The sequence below is a fragment of the Nyctereutes procyonoides genome, unplaced genomic scaffold (genome assembly GCF_905146905.1).
Source record: "Nyctereutes procyonoides isolate TBG_1078 unplaced genomic scaffold, NYPRO_anot_genome, whole genome shotgun sequence".
Classification (NCBI taxonomy): Eukaryota; Metazoa; Chordata; class Mammalia; order Carnivora; family Canidae; genus Nyctereutes; species Nyctereutes procyonoides.
The window spans coordinates 21,028,254-21,044,736 of record NW_026575126.1 but is presented as its reverse complement, the minus strand read 5'-3'; the positions used below and the strand labels follow the sequence as shown (position 1 = coordinate 21,044,736).

The 16,483-nt window shown below is 33.7% G+C and overlaps 1 protein-coding gene across 3 annotated transcripts in view; it reads left to right on the top strand.

Moving 5' to 3' along the window:
- The window catches only part of GLMN (glomulin, FKBP associated protein), a 33,365-nt gene extending 17,728 nt beyond the window's left edge, over window positions 1-15,637 (top strand). For all 3 annotated transcript variants that reach the window (XM_055340781.1, XM_055340782.1, XM_055340783.1), the window contains 12 exons: window positions 613-800; window positions 2,575-2,628; window positions 4,007-4,037; window positions 4,140-4,229; window positions 5,560-5,601; window positions 6,044-6,117; window positions 7,300-7,384; window positions 7,879-7,985; window positions 8,703-8,766; window positions 14,593-14,716; window positions 15,304-15,386; window positions 15,482-15,637. In XM_055340781.1, the coding sequence (XP_055196756.1) occupies window positions 613-800; window positions 2,575-2,628; window positions 4,007-4,037; window positions 4,140-4,229; window positions 5,560-5,601; window positions 6,044-6,117; window positions 7,300-7,384; window positions 7,879-7,985; window positions 8,703-8,766; window positions 14,593-14,716; window positions 15,304-15,386; window positions 15,482-15,598 (1,059 nt within the window). In that variant the 3' untranslated portion in view covers window positions 15,599-15,637. The remainder of the gene's footprint in view (window positions 1-612; window positions 801-2,574; window positions 2,629-4,006; window positions 4,038-4,139; window positions 4,230-5,559; window positions 5,602-6,043; window positions 6,118-7,299; window positions 7,385-7,878; window positions 7,986-8,702; window positions 8,767-14,592; window positions 14,717-15,303; window positions 15,387-15,481) is intronic.
- Window positions 15,638-16,483: the final 846 nt, after the last annotated feature.

The window sequence follows — 16,483 nt, the reverse complement described above, 5'->3', positions numbered from 1 at the left end:
ATTTTAACTGCTATAAGGGTATAGTTCAGTGGATTAGTACATTCATATTGTCATGCAACTATACCACCCTCTATCTCCAAAACTTTTTCTTCTTCCCATTCAGTTCCCTCAGGTTGTCAAATTTATCTCCTTGAAGCTGTAGATTGAGGTCCCTATTTTCTTGTTGGCTGTTTGGTCAGGGACCACTTTTGGCTCCTAGGGCTGTCTGTAGTTCCTTGCCACAAAGTCCTCTGCATAGGCTCTCTCATAACATGGCAGCTTAGTTCTTTAATGCTTGCAGAGGTGATTTACTGACTCTCAAGTAGGGCCTGGCCCCTTTTAAAAAGCCTTCTACCTGCTTAAGTCAGGTCCACCAAAGCTAGTCATCATTCTGGATAACCCCAAATTAACTGATTTGGAACCCTAAATATATCTGCAAAAGTCCTCTCACTTTTGTCATAACATAATCTCATTATGGGGTGACCTCTCGCCATATTCTGCTGGTTAGAAGCAAGTCCAGCAGGTCCCACCGACACTCAAGGGAAAGGGATTATACAGGATGTGAATATGGCAGGGAGGGTGGGAAGAGCATACTAGAGCCTGCTTGCTATCACTTTTTTATTCATTTCACAGGGCTTTCTATCAGCAATTGGGCATCCTTTCCCCAAAATAATTTTTAATCATGGAAGGAAAAAGAGGACTTGGGACTATCTTGAATTTGAGGAAGAAGAAGACAAACAGTTAGCAGACTCTATGGCTTCTCTGGCCTATCTAGTATTTGTACAGGGCATCAGTATTGATCAGCTACCAATGGTCTTAAGGTAGGCATTAATATTTGGCTTATTGATGTAATTCTAAAAGGAGTATCAAACTCAATTTCCAGTGTATGTTTATTAATGTACTAATGGATTTTAAATGAAGTATAAACAAAAGCTATTTTTATTAATAATATTATAGGCAATATTATCTGTTAAAGCCAGTAGTACTCAAATATCAAAAAGGTGTTGGCAGGGGAAGGGGGCGTGAAACAGACATGAGGGGGACAAGATCAGAAAGTGTGAAACGGCTTGATTTTGAAGCTATTAGGATCACCCTGGACTATAAGGGAGAGAACTGGTCAGTCAGTTACCCATCGGATGGTCTAAATTGCCATCATCTTTTAACTGTATTACTCTTGTAATCCTGAGTATTTATATATCCAACCTCAATCCCTTTTAATCCAACTTTTTTCAAAACACTACTTTAAGAGCAGTCCCTAATGAAAACCCTTCAGTGGTTATCTACTGCTTCTAAAGTCTAAAAATCTTCACGAGACAAACTTATGCATAATTTGGTCCCTGCTTGATGGTTCTGATTCCCCTTTTACCACCTTTTCTCTTGTTTACTATGTTCCAATAACACAGACCTTTTTACGGTTTTTTATTCAAATGTGTTATGAACCTTTCTGCTCTAGGGCCTTTTTATATGCTTAGACCATCTCTAACTTTAAATGTCACTTTATGAGGAAAGCCTTCCTTCATCATCCAAATTAGGTTGACTCTTCCTGTTGTAATTATCTTGACCTTGTCCTTCTTTTCTCATAAAGTTTATCCAAATTATTTTTTAAATATATAATTTTATAATATAATACCTTTTAGATTTTCATACCCATAATAATAAGGATTATGTGTTTGTCTTTCAGGCCATAGGCATATTTCTTGGTGTATTTATATATTTATGTATGGATATACCTGGGGATATATTTCTATGTAAATACTGCAATAATGGCAGTATTCCACTTACATGTTCACCATGTATTAAATAATATGCAGACAACTTTGCATGCATTATCTAATCTTTACGATACTATGAAATAGAGCATTCTCATTTTTCAGATGAAAATAACAGGCTTAGACAAATTAGGATCCAGTCAATATCATACAACTAACTAGTGGGACAGGTGGATTCAAACAGTTCTGTCTGATGCCAGAGCCTGTACTCTTAATCACACTACCACCAAAATGACTTAGGTACATATATTGGTTTGCTAAGTCTGCCATAATAAAATGCCACAAATGAGATAGTCTTAAAAGAAACACCTTATCTCATAGTCCTGGAGGATAGAAGTCCAAGGTCAAGGTGTGGGCAGGATTGATTCCTTCATAGGGCTCTGAGGGAGAATCTATTCCTTGCCTGTCCCGTCTGCTGGTAGTTTGCTGGCAATCCTTGACATTCCTTGGCTTGTGGATCTAGCACTCCAGTCTACCTTCATGTTCATACAGCGTTCTCTCTGTGTATGTCTGTCCACACTTCCTTTATTATAAGGATACCATTTGTACTAGATTAGGGCTCACACTAAGGACCTCAGTTTTATCTCCAGGGTAGGGAGGTTCCTATTCTGCCCCTGCCCATCCCAGTTTAAAAAAAAAAAAAAGGGCAGCCTTATCTCCAAATACAGTCATATGCTGAGGTTCCAGAGGTTAGGATTCCAACATTTCTTTTTTTGAGGAGGGCACAATTCAACCCATAATAGTATTTATGTATATAAAATTTCTAAAAATATACATGTGATATATACATATAAATATATATATATATATATGTTGTCTATTTTAGCCCATCGTACCTTTTGCAATTTAACATGGCACATATTGAAGTCTTTTTGCAAAGGTAAGATCATTTAGATGGCATCTCAGAATTAAATAGTGGTATTAAAGTAGTTCTTGTTAAGATGGGGGAGACTACCTTCTCTTTGCCAGACCCTAATTAATTACTCAGTTATTTTATAAGACAGTGATGCAAATATGACACAAAAATGAGTCAGGTTTCACAACAAAAATTATCTTTAAATATTAAAATATTGTCTTAAAAGGGAATTTCCAGTCATCTGCTTCTGAGGCTGCTTCTCTTATTTCAAAAGTTGGTAAGTTAAAACACCTCTGTCCCACTGTAGCCTCCTTGATCTAAGAAGAGGTGGTCTGTAAAAGAAATTCATCCATGTTTTTATTCATGGACACAATCTGACTGAATCAAAGGGAAGGAGGTGTCTTGACTCCACCTTTTTGTAACTGAGATTATTAGATTATTGACAGTGATTATATGCAGAAACTTTTCTTACTTGAGGTATTAAGAATGCAAGTCTTTTTCTTTTAAAAAATTGCAATGTAACAAATATGTATGATTTTTTGAGACATTTAAAAATTTTGCAAAACTCTATACGCTTTGTGTTTTCTTGTAACATGTTTAAATTATCTCTTGCGATCAATCAGGACCTTTCAGTAGTATATCCTATAGGAACATTAGTGACAGTTTATCAATCCCATCTCTTCCCAGGTGAAGGAAGATTTGTAACATGGCAAATGTCCAAAGCCTCGGCCTACAAGGCAGGAATTTCCAAGGGTCTCCTGGCACAAGTAGTTATTAACTCTGTAAATTTACTGTATTATGTATGTCTTAATGATTTTACATTCTTTTTAGTCTCTGTTATATTCAGTGAGAATATGTATTGATTTGAATCTTAAGTTCTATATTCTTAAGATTTCCAAACTATTTAGTCATTAAACAAAAACAACACTTTTAACTCCTTGCATGGGTAGAATAAGAACTTAGGCCTTAGATAATTTTTTTTGCCACAAGGCTTAAATATTTAAAAAAGATTATACACCTTAAAAAAATATTACCACAAATGGAAAGCATTTAATTCTTGTATAAAAATAATTGAAAAGATTTTACAGATGTAATCAAGTGGAATACATAGTATCATGTATAATTGATTTCTTATCAATTGCTATGGAAGATCTATTGATTTGTTACTAGGAAATAAGCCCTGGGAGGGCAGATTTTGGTCAGATTTGGATGTCAGTAGCCAACTCAAAAGACAGATCAAACATGGATTAAGAATTTTGACTAAGTTCTTCAACAAAATTTTTCCTTAATGCATACTTTAAAGTCTTTAAATTTCAATTTTTGCTTTATTTTTCCTAAAACGAAGAATCATTCTAAAGCAGTTTAGAAAATCATGTTGATAAATTTTAATATTCTCTTCCAGAACAGAAGAGTCTGTTTTCTCCAAAGGAGTGGTAAGATTTATTTGCAACCATTGTAATTTACACACAATCATTGTCAACAAATATAGCTGTTGATTTTGCTATATGTGTCTCTGCATATATTTTAATCTGTAGGATCTATTGGAGAATGGTTTATTGAGAATAGAAGACAACAGTCTACTTCACCAGTACTTAGAAATCAAGAGCTTTCTTACTGTACCTCAGGTAAGTAAAGTGTGTGTTCTAATCTTGAAATAGCATCTTTCCTATTCTGAATTTAAGTAGGTCTTTTCAGATTCCTTTTCTACTTTCTTCTCCATATCCTTTGAAAACTCTAGTGCCATGTGTCCAGTAAAACTTGCTATGATGGTGATAGTGTTCTAGCTCTGACACAGTATGAAAGCCACTAGCCACACTGAATACTTGAAATGTGGCTAGAGTTAAGGAACTGAATTTTAAATTTAATTCAATTTAAATTAATTTAAACTTAAATAGCTATATGTGGCTAATGGCTTACCATAGTTGATAGTATAACACCTCGTGAGAAAACATAATTTTCTTCTTTGACACCGTTTCTGTAGGGACCTTGGAAATGAAGCTTTACTTTCCTCATAATTCAAGTCCTAAGGACTCCATTAAGGCGTGCATGGACTCCTTACTAGAAAAACATTTTGTTTTTCCCTCCTGTGATTTATTTTACTTTTTTTTTTTAATTTTTATTTATTTATGATAGTTACACACACAGAGAGAGAGAGAGAGAGGCAGAGACATAGGCAGAGGGAGAAGCAGGCTCCATGCACCGGGAGCCCGATGTGGGATTTGATCCTGGGTCTCCAGGATTGCGCCCTGGGCCAAAGGCAGGTGCCAAACCGCTGCGCCACCCAGGGATCCCGATTTATTTTACTTTGTACTATTGTTAGTTATAGGCAAGTAGGTCGTTATTTATTTATTTTTTGGCAAGTAGGTCTTTAGATGTTGATATAGAAACATGTTTTTCCATTATTTAAAGAGAAAAACATGGCTATTATTATGTTAACACTGATTACTTTTAACAAATGGATTATATTTTTGTGTGTCTGATTTCATTTTTTGCCACTGTAGACAGAATTATAAATTACAATTGACTTCTAAATTTATGCATTGTATCACCCTATTCAGTTTTACTTACAAAATGGATTGTATTTAGCTTCCTTAGATATAATAGTGGAATGAAAGGCTGAGGGAGGGGCACCTGGGTGGCTTGGTTAAGCATCTGCCTTCAGCTCAGGTCATGTTCTCAGACTCCTGGGATCTAGCCCTGCATCTGGCTCCCTGCTCAGTGGGGAGTCTGTGTCTCTCTCTTCCTCTGCCCCTTCCCCCAGCTCATGTTTTCTCTCTCTCTCTCTGAAATAAATAAAATCTTTAAAATTTTAAAGACTCAGGGGAAAATTTACTTAATATTTAAATCTCCTACCTTCACTTCTCTGAAATTTTAGTATCCATCCATCATTGATAGTATAGTTGGCTGTTGTCAGTGTAATCTACTAACATCTGAATTTTATTTTTTAATTTCCAGGGCTTAGTCAAAGTAATGACACTTTGCCCCATTGAGACATTGGTATGTAAATGTTTTGAGACTACATAATAATGAATTGCAGTGAGAAATTTTAATTAATAATTTATAATTGACGCTTGAAGAACACAAGGATTAGGGGTGCTAACCTCCTGCACAGAAAGCCATGTATAACTTTTGACTCCCTAAAGACTTAACTACTAATAGCCTCATATTGACCAGAAACCTTACCAATAACAAAAGAGTTAACATATAGTTTGTATTATATGTATTATATATTGTATACATATAATAAAGTAAGCTAGAGAAAAGGAAATGTTATTAAAATCTTAAGAAAAAAAGTCATAAGGAAAAAACATTTACTATATTGTGTTTATCGAAAAAAAATCCACTCATATATGACCTGCACATTTCAAACTTCTGGTGTTCAATAGTCAACTATAATCTTCATTCACTTTATGTAACAATATTATTTGTTTTGTTGTAGAGGAAAAAAAGTTTAGCTATGCTTCAGCTGTATATTAACAAGTTGGATTCACAAGGCAAATACACATTATTTAGGTATGTATCAAGAATGGTTAATTGTCAAGTATATAGTTGATTAAAAACCAAATTAATGCCACTTAATTATTCCAAATGTTTATAGTATTTATGTTTTACATTGTCAACTCTTCTTGGAAGCCATATTATAATAAATTCTCTTATCCCTATAGGTAGAAAAAAGGTTACTCAAATATTATGGATACATATTATTATATACATAATAGTATTTCAGTTCAAATAATTGAAATATTCTAGAATTTAAAAAGACTAGAGAGAGATTTTAAATAAGAGGTTGATAAGGCTCCTGCTAAAAATTTACATGTCAGTAATCTTATTCACTTTGAAATTAACTGGCGTTATAACTTTGATAGGCTATTCACTGTAAGTTAATGGTAGAGATTATTAATAGTGCTATTTGAGAGAAAGGATTCTAGCACCTTTCAGAGTTAAAAAGAGGCAGATTTTTGTGTAAAGGGCCGAACATTAAATAGTCTTTGTGCATCACAGCACCTCTTACAACTGCTCAACTTTGTCTTTGTAGTGGGGGTGGGGGTGGATGCATTCCAGTAAAAACAAAACAGACACCAGGCTAGATTTGGCCTGCAAACCTTAGTTTGTTGACATACCTGGTAGTAAATAAAAATGAGTCAAAAAAATAGATTTGGACAACGTCAGAGTGCCAAGAAGTCCTTTTTGGGGATTGGCCAATACTAGCACCCTTGATTCCATCTTCACGTCTATTGATAAGACTTAGACTAGGTTTTATGAAATTTTACTTTGATGAGCTATCTATATCCCTACCAAGAAATCCCCTTTTTTCTCAAGGCAGTCATACTGAGTTTCCTTTCTTTGCAATTAAGTTAATCTAACAAAACTAGTCTAGTTTCATAAGGAGTAATTTTGGGAGTTTTTAGACTGTGATTTGCCATGTCAAGTCATTGCAACTATATGCACAAAAGATTCACATTTGATTTAATAGAAATTTCATGTTGGAAAGATCCGGTTAAAATAGAATTTGCCAGTTAGAGCAATAACCACAAGTGACTTCGCAGTTGGTTGATCACTTCGCTAAATGTCCTTACTGATTTTTGTGTTTCTAGAAGTAACATATGGCCCATATGAATTTGTAAGATTTTCATCATCATTTAGGAATAATGCAGTCCAGGATAAGTTCAAATATATTGTAATTTTGCTTTCAAGGTGCTTATTGAATACAAGTAATCATTCAGGTGTGGAGGCTTTCATTATTCAGAATATCAAAAATCAAATTGATGTGTCATTAAAGGTAAGAGCATAGCTAAGGTGTTGATTATCATTTTTAATTTGGAGGATGTATTTATTCATTTGTAAAATACATTAAGGTGAATTTTGCCCTGTGGACCTTTTCTATATCTAGTATTACAGCATATTTTTCTACTATTTCTGTTTTTTAAAAACCTTAATTTTGAAATTCTGTTAACTATACATTTAAATTGTATTAATTCTTTGAGCTGAGGACGTGACTTTATTTTGCTCTATATTTCTGAAATATTAATGGAAACTTAAGTCTACTTTGTTTATGAATAGTCAGTAATTCCATATTGAAAACAATGCATCAGTGTTTTCAATCTGGCATTTTGTTCCCAGTGTCTAGAAAGAGTGTAAAAGAATGGAAATGAAAGTTTAAAAAATATTTTAAATGTGTAATGTTTATTTTTGTAGCATGAAGGTGTTAGAAATAGCACATGAATTTATCAGCTATTATTTAAAACCTTTCCCAATTTTTTTTTTGCTTTTCAGAGAACACATAACAAATGGTTTACAGGCCCACAGCTGATTTCACTTCTAGATTTGGTACTCTTTCTCCCAGAGGGTGCTGAAACTGATTTACTTCAAAACTCAGATAGGTGAGGTGACCATTACTAAGGTTCACATAGGAAATTCACAATAAAATGTTAAAACCCCCTTTTAGCAAACCTAAACAAATAAGATGTATTTTCCTGTTACATTATGATCTATAGTTAATTCATAAAATTTCATAAAGATTTCCATATTTAAGTAATTAGATGCTTTGCAAAAACAAAATTAAAAACTCTTTCCAAAAGTATGACCAACAGAATGATTGTATACCTATAATGTGCCCTGCATTCCAATATACAACTTATAGAGATTTGCAACTATAGCATTGGTGACTAAAAACTAAGAATTTCATGGATATAACTTACATAAAAGGCATGTGTTTGGGTTTTATTGTTTTCTAGGACATCATTTTTTTATATGTAGAACATGTAATTTTATGTTTAGTCTACTAGAGTAGATGATAAGAAGTGGTTGTAAGCTTTTAAAAAGGAATCTGAAAATTCAGGAAGAGATGATACTCTGAAATACTAATGATAACAAGACTCCTTTGGGGGAAAAGAATAGTAATTTTCACAATTGTATATTGTGAACTTGGCGAACAAGAGTGATAATTACTATTCCAAAAGATGTGTTGGGGGAATAGTTTCTAATGGCAAACATAATTGTAAAAATACACCCTAGGTTTTAACTTATTTTATTCATTGAAATTGCTGATTATATAAAACCATGCTGTAAGTAACAAATTATTTATTTTTAATTAACAGGATAATGGCTTCATTAAATTTATTGAGATATTTGGTTATCAAAGATAATGAAAAAGACAATCAAGTAAGTGAGTTTTTTTTTTTTATAAGAAACAGTATGTTTAAAATGCACAAGCCAATATTTAATATCTTACCCAGCTACAAAGGCTAGGAAAAGTACCAGCAATTATTCTGAAACCTGAAGTCAATTCCCAGGAGCCCTTACCACCTCAGACCTAATTTCCCTTTCCTTTTCCTATCGAACCTCTGCCATTTTGGCTATAAGCATTGCTTAGCCCCGTCAGGTAAGTACATTGTAGATCCTAACTAAACTTTTGGAGCGTGCATATGTTTGGATGTCTCGTTCAGTTGCCTCTACCTGTAGGTCATGATTTAAATCTAAGCTATCTAAAATAAAATCATCTGATAATTTGGTATCCCCTCACCAGATATGACTAATTGAACCATTTTCAGCACTAAAATTGAAATCTGTTAACAGGATTTTTGGATAATGTGTAGGAAGTTTTTTGTTTTGTTCTTAATAGTGCATCATTAGAGGTATTGAATGAAGACAAAATTATTTGAGGGAGATTTGTCATACAGTAAAATTAGATTTGCTTTTTATCTGCTTTCTTTCTACCTATTCTAATAATTGCTGTCCCATAATGTATTATCTCTGTTAACTGTAACCACCTGAATCACATGTGTTGTTAATCTGGTTTAAGAAAATAATAAAAGAAATGAAAGTATCTTTTCATGGGACTTGAGCTTACAACCCTGAGATCAAACCTCAGCTGAACTCTGATGAAATTAAAAGTTGGAACATTTAACTGACCGAGTCACTCAGGAGCCCCTGATTTTGACACAAGGATGCCAAAGAGCTTTTAAAAGAAAACTTACGTAAATCATGATTTGCAGTGAAAAGTTTATATAAGAACAGCAGCTTCCCTCCCTCTTGACTGAATTTAGTAGATTCAGTGATTTAACCTCTTGTTTATCCTCCTCAGCCAAAAATAGTTGTTTGTAATTATTGACTAGCGTTTACTCTGTATAGGGTGTTTATTCTTCCCCAACATCTTATTGTTTAGTTTTCTAAACATATAGCAAAACTGAAGATAATTTAACAGGGACCACTCCCTGATTTACCCACCACCAAGATGCTACCATTAACATTTTACTCTACTGTTATCCTGTATCCATCTCTCCACCCTCTATTCACACCAGTGTCTTATTTATGTACCTCATAATAAACTACAAACAGCATAGTTTTCCGTAAATATTGCAGCATATATTTTAATAAATGGCTAAATATATCTGTAGTTTTTCTGAGATAAAATTTACATAAAATGAAATGCATAGGTTTTTAAGTGTACATCTCTGAATTTCAATAAATGGATAGATCTGTTACCCAAATTTTATCAAAAATAAAACATTGCTATCATCAGAAGGAAGTTTCCTGTGTCCTTTTTCAACTTTTTAGTTTATTTTTTACTTTTCATAAATAATGTAGGCATTGGAAGGATCTTTAACTTGCACAAGGGCACTTACCTAGTAAGTGGTAGATAGCTATGACCTTAGGCAAAAGCCGGAACCTTTGAATCACAAAGTATATCCTGACTCCTAGAGGAGCTTCTGGTAAGACTAGAAAAAATAAGTGAAATTCAGCAGCAGTGAAGGTCCTCAGGTTTCAGAAAGGTGTGCTTAAAGTAAGGTGTGAGTTTATTTTTTTAGTAATCAAGAAAGGCCATACCTAGAGATGATCTGATTTGCCTGACAGGAGAAAAAGAATCTTCTTGATTAAAAGTGATAAATTTATTAGGTTGCAACACGGTGTGCTAGAGGGGCAGCAAATGGGCTTCTACCTAGAGGGCAGACAGAGCAGTTTAGCATTGTGCAATATCTTTTATTATATGCACAGATGACTCCCTTTTCTTTGGCTCAAACAATTGTATTGTGAAGAAAAGGATATAACCATTTTATAAAATTGTTTTCTTTTTTAATGGTTTAAAAAATTTCTTGGGAATCATATATTCCAAAGTATTACCAAGCAAGTTACCATAAGAATTATTCTACTGAGATTAGCAAAACAAAACAAAACAAACAAACAAAAAAAAAAACAGTCCAAAGTGGCAACCTGAGGCATCTTAAGAGCCTTTTTGTTCATATCAGAAGCATTTCTCTCAAGTGCAATTAATTATAGTAAGTCATATAGATATGTGACAGGTAAATCTGTGTGCTAGTCCTGCCATCGGGCTCCCGGTGAGGAGCCTGCCTCTCCTTCCATGTATCTGCCTCTCTCTATGTGTCTCTCATAAAAAACTTAAAAATAAACAAAAAAAAAGATTTGAGAATGTGAGCAGGCACATGAGGGGGTGCACATGAAGGGGCGAGGGGAGGGGGGAGAGAGAAAGAAGAGTATCTCCAGCAGACTCCCTGCTGAGGAGGGAGCCTGCCATAGGGCTTGATCCCAGGATCCAGAGATTATGACCTGGGCAAAAATCAAGTCAGATGTTCAACTCAGTAAGCCACCATGCCAGTACCTATTTTTGACCAGTTAAGCGTGCTGAGATGTGAACTAGTCAGATGAAAAGCTGAGAAGCAATTAGAAAGGTATATAGGAAAATTAAGAATAGGATCATTCAAATATAAAAGAGTGATTCATAATTGAATAATAATCCATTTCTTTTCTTGCTGTTTTTGGGTTGCTGTCAGTTGATTTATTCTTTTCATAAGTCATCTCCCTCTTCACCCTATTTTATTTCTCTTCATCCTGTTACCTAAGTTACAGGCACCTTCTCCCACACTTCAGCTTCACAAAACTTTTCTTGAGCCTCCATCTCTACTGAAACCAACTTAGTTTTTATACCTAGTGTTCTTTTTGGTAGGTATCTTTATGTATGTAGGTAGGTATCTTTAAATGTTTCAAATTACAGTAATTCTAATACACAGCCTATAATAATTTTATCCCTCACCTTCTATCTACTCATATACTTTCCCATCTTCCTGCTTACCCATTTTTGTCCTAGGGTGATATTGTAATAAGAATGAAAGCAGGGTCAAGGGAAACTATGTGAGATTGTAAAGGCCACAAGTATTAGGAATTTTAAAAAACTGAATTATGTAATATGTACAGATATACTTTTCATTTAGGAAAAAACTCTAAGTATCTGACACATATATACAAATACATATATATACAAATACATATAATTCCATATAATCCATATTTTGGGATTTCATTTTTTTAAACATATGCCTTGTGTATTATTTGCAGAGACAGATGGCTTTAGGTGATAGAAATTCTTTATCCTTATTACAATATTAATAATGGAAATTATAGAAGTTCTGCAGTATTACATCATAAATAGGAATCATATGCAACTAAGGAGAAGGAAAACTAGGTGTTACTCATTTCCTCCTTTTATTTCATTATCGTGGTTGACTATCCTTTGAGAGACCCTTGTCTGTTCTGCAGTAAATTTTATTATGTTTTAGAACTGCCTAGTCTTCCTTTTTTGAGATAGGCTACAGTGCGTTTTGAATTAAATAGGTAAGCTTTAGAACTGAAAAACTTAAACTACATAAATCTACTTGAGAAAAATGAAAAGCATTTGTGGAAACTTCACATTTTTATCCTTATTAAAACTTTTTTTTTATTCTTAAGTTACTTTTTCTAGACATTGAAGATAAAAGAAATTTTAAAATGATTTTCTTTGTATTTTTTTTAAAGATCTAGTAACCTTATTTATTATAAGAGAAAATATTCTGATTTACACAGCTTCTTCGCTCCTGCATGCTTCTCAAATTATCACAGTTCACCATATGAAAAATTTGTGGAATTATGCTGAACAGAATGCACAACAGATTTTCTATAGCCTAATTTTGCATGTTTTTATTGCCTTATAAGTTTTAGGGTTATGGGCTGTGTATTAAAAAAAAAGTTATGGCCATTAAAAACAACTAAGTCCTTGGAGTGCCTGGGTGACTCAGTTGGTTAAGTGTCCAACCTGAGCCAAAACTTGTTTTTTTTATTTTGGCTCAGGTCATAATCTCAGGGTCGTGAGATGAAAGAAACCCCGTGTTGGGCTCTGCACTCAGCATGGCATCTCTTTGAGATTCTCTCCCTCCTCTCTGCTTGCAAGCACACACATGCTCTCTCTCTAAAATAAAATCTTTAAAAACAAAAACAAGGGAGGCCTGGGTGGCTCGGTCGGTTAAACATCTGCCTTCAGCTCATGTTGTGATCTCGGGGTCCTGGGATCCAGCCCTGCAACCTGCTCCCTGCTGAGCAGGGAGTGTACTTCTCTCTCTCCTTCTGCCCACTGCTCTGCCCCCCATCCCACTCATACTCATTCAAATAAGTTTTTAAAACTTAAAAAAAAAAAACTGAGCTCTTAATAAAGACCTCCTAGATTTGCACTGTCCAATACAGTAGACAGTAGCCACATCTGAGTATTTAAAATTTGAATTAAAAATTTTTAATTAAAAAATCAGTTTCTCGTTGGCATTGGATGGGGCCATTTTTATTTTTATTTATTTAAAGATTGTATCTATTCATGAGAGACACACAGAGAGAGGCAGAGACACAGGCAGAGGGAGAAGCAGGCTCCACGCAGGGAGCCCGACGTGGGACTTGATCCCAGGATCATGTCCCGGGCTGAAGGTGGCGCTAAACCACTGGGCCACTGGGGCTGCCTGGATGGGGCCATTTTACATGGTTGTACCTTATCACAGGCTCTTAATCAAAATCACCTGGGTATTTGTTCTCTTATAAATGCAAATTCCCTAAATCTACTCAGTCTCCAAATAAAGCAGAGAAATTATATTTTTAGCACAGTGAAGTTTGAGAACCCCTGTATAATTATGAATAAAATATATTTTATGAGATTTTTGTATAAATAATAAAAGATGTTTGTATAAATAATTCAATTTAAAATTGAATAATCAAAAGTTGATTACAAATAGGTTTTCAAGTGGTCCACTTCTGGTTAAGAATAATTGGGTTCCTAAGTTTCCCTTTTTTACCTAAAGTATCTTCCTTTGTAAGGAGTACCTGGAAACTTAATACTACTAATGAATTTCTCTTTCCTCCTCTGTCTCATCTCTCTCCCCTACCTTCAACCCTTCCCCTCCCATTTCCCCCTCTTCCTTTTTTTTTTTTTAAGATTTTATTTATTTATTCATGAGAGACAGAGAGAGAGGCAGAGACCTAGACATAGGGAGAAGTAGGCTCCTCAAGGAGCCTAATGTAGGACTCGATCCCAGGACTAGGATCAACCCTGAGCCAAAGGGTCAACCACTGAGCCATCCAGGTGTCCCCCATTTCCCTTTCTTCCTAATAAAATTAAGACTTTATGACTCTCCTCCTTTAAGTACTATAGGAGGAAATGCTTTTGGAATAAAAACTTCTAATATGGATGACAAAAGCAGGTAAAACCTCTGTCTACATTGATCACCAGGAAGTTCATAACAGCTTTGTGTTAGAAATGTTTCCATCAATAGGGAAGGAGAGACTTCTCTAGAACAAGGTCTATGACAAGGATATCAATCGAAAGGTCATGAGTTGAAGGAATATATAATGTCATTGTAGGGGTGGTTTATGTTTCATCATACAGATTCTCAGATAATTTTCTCATGAGTAAAGCTTGTAAGTTATATATCTCAAAATCAGGAACTGTCCAAATGATGCATTAATGAGTAGACCATCCAAAGTACATTTTTGTTTTTATTAGTATTCACATAAAATAACTAGATGTAATAATGAATGTATTATTAAACAGTAAACTATATTGGAAGGCAAGGATCAGATTTTATTTTTATTTCTCCAACTTTCAACATATGTTTAATAATAATAGGCAATCAAAAAATGTTGAACCTAATAACTACTTCTTTCATTAATTCTTCTGAACAGACCGGATTATGGACAGAACTTGCAAAGATTGAGAATAATTTCTTAAAGCCACTCCATACAGGACTTAATATGTCAAAAGCACATTATGAAGCAGAAATTAAGAATAGCCAAGAAAATAGCCAAGGTTGGTAATTTCATTTTTGGTTAGGTCTAAAAATTAGTTAAGTTTTAGAACTGTCAGTTATATTCAAAATAAAGAACTTTTAAATGTCATACTTGTTTATTTTGTAACAAACAAGGAACCATGAAAGTTATTTTATTTGTAATTAAAATGATTTTTAGCAGATCTGTAAGCCAGTTAACAATGAAATTGAGTTAACAAAGATTTAAACCAATTTGAAGCATATTCTGGTTTAAAACCAGGTTAAAATAAAAATTCTGATTAAAAATCTAACTGTATTATAAGTATTTCTGTTTGGCTATTATACTAACTTGGGTATGGCTCTGTCCATCCTCACTCTCAAGTAAATCTGTACAAATTATGAAAAAGAGTCTTAGATGCAGAATTACTTTTTAAAGACATTAAGCAATTCTATAATAATCTGCTCTTTTCTGTATAGCTAAGGGGTATTTCTTATAGGCATTAACCAGAAATATTGTTTTAGTGTAATGGGTATAATAATGAAAGGTGCTTAAAAATTGATTATTGAAATCTGAGAGTTGTTTTTAATGGTTAAATGTGATACATGATTTTTTTTTCTTCTCTTACAGAAGTCCAGAAGTCTAAAGATCTTTGTTCTGTAACTGTAGGTGGAGAAGAGATCCCTAATATGCCTCCTGAAATGCAGCTTAAGGTAGATCTGAAATTTTCCTAAGCTATATCCAGCTGAAGACTTTTCTTTTTTTTGCTTTAACGCAACATTAACATTAATTTCCGTTGGCACTGCAGGTCCTACATTCAGCTCTTTTCACATTTGATTTGATTGAAAGTGTTCTGGCTCGAGTAGAAGAACTCATTGAAATAAAAACAAAGTCTACCACTGAAGAAAATATTGGGATAAAGTGAAACTTCCATTTCCTAAATAAAAACTAGTAAAATACTGTATTTTCCATTTTGATTATTTAATACCTTTATAAAAACTTTTCTGTAAAATACTGCTAGAAAAATAAATGTAGCTTTTCTCATTTATTGGTTTCTGTGATGACACATTAAGGACCAGTAGTATTCTTTGGTTTTAAAAAGATTATCTAAAAAAAAATAAATTAATAAAAAGATTATCTACGTGGTAAATAATGCCCATATATATATTCTAGATCCTACTGTTGAAAATCCAATACAAACTAATAATTTTGTATTATAATCTCATAAAATGAAGTTGTATTGCCTTCATTCATATAGCTATACTGATTTATAAATACATTGATACACTTTATGTTCCAGTTAGATGCTATATTTTAGAACTCTTGGTGTCAAATAGGGTATCACAGCACTGTAAAAGTATACAGAGGTTTTCAGTAGGCCAGTTGGCTGATTGTCTCAATTTTCCTTTCTTTTCCTACCTCAGGAAGAGTCTTAGGGGGCAGAGTCCCATCACCACCCCTCTAGCAGCAGTTATAATATGAAAGCATCTGCAAAGATTAATTTTAGAAATACTGGCAGCCCTTGTGGAATAGCTAAAAAGTGTATGTGACTTTTCCTTTTCTAAGGGGCTAGTTAGAAAATGCTGTGTTTTCATTTTGTAGTAAATATTTGTCCATCCAACTTAGTTTGTATCACTAAGAAACTGCATCTGAGTTTTATAATATATGTATGTACCAATTTTTTCTAAGTGTTATTAAAAGGATTACTCTACAAAACTGAAGATAAAATCATTTTTAATCATACACATTTTATTTCAAATTTTAAAAAATCTTTAAAGTAAATATATTTGAACATTATAATTAAGTCTAA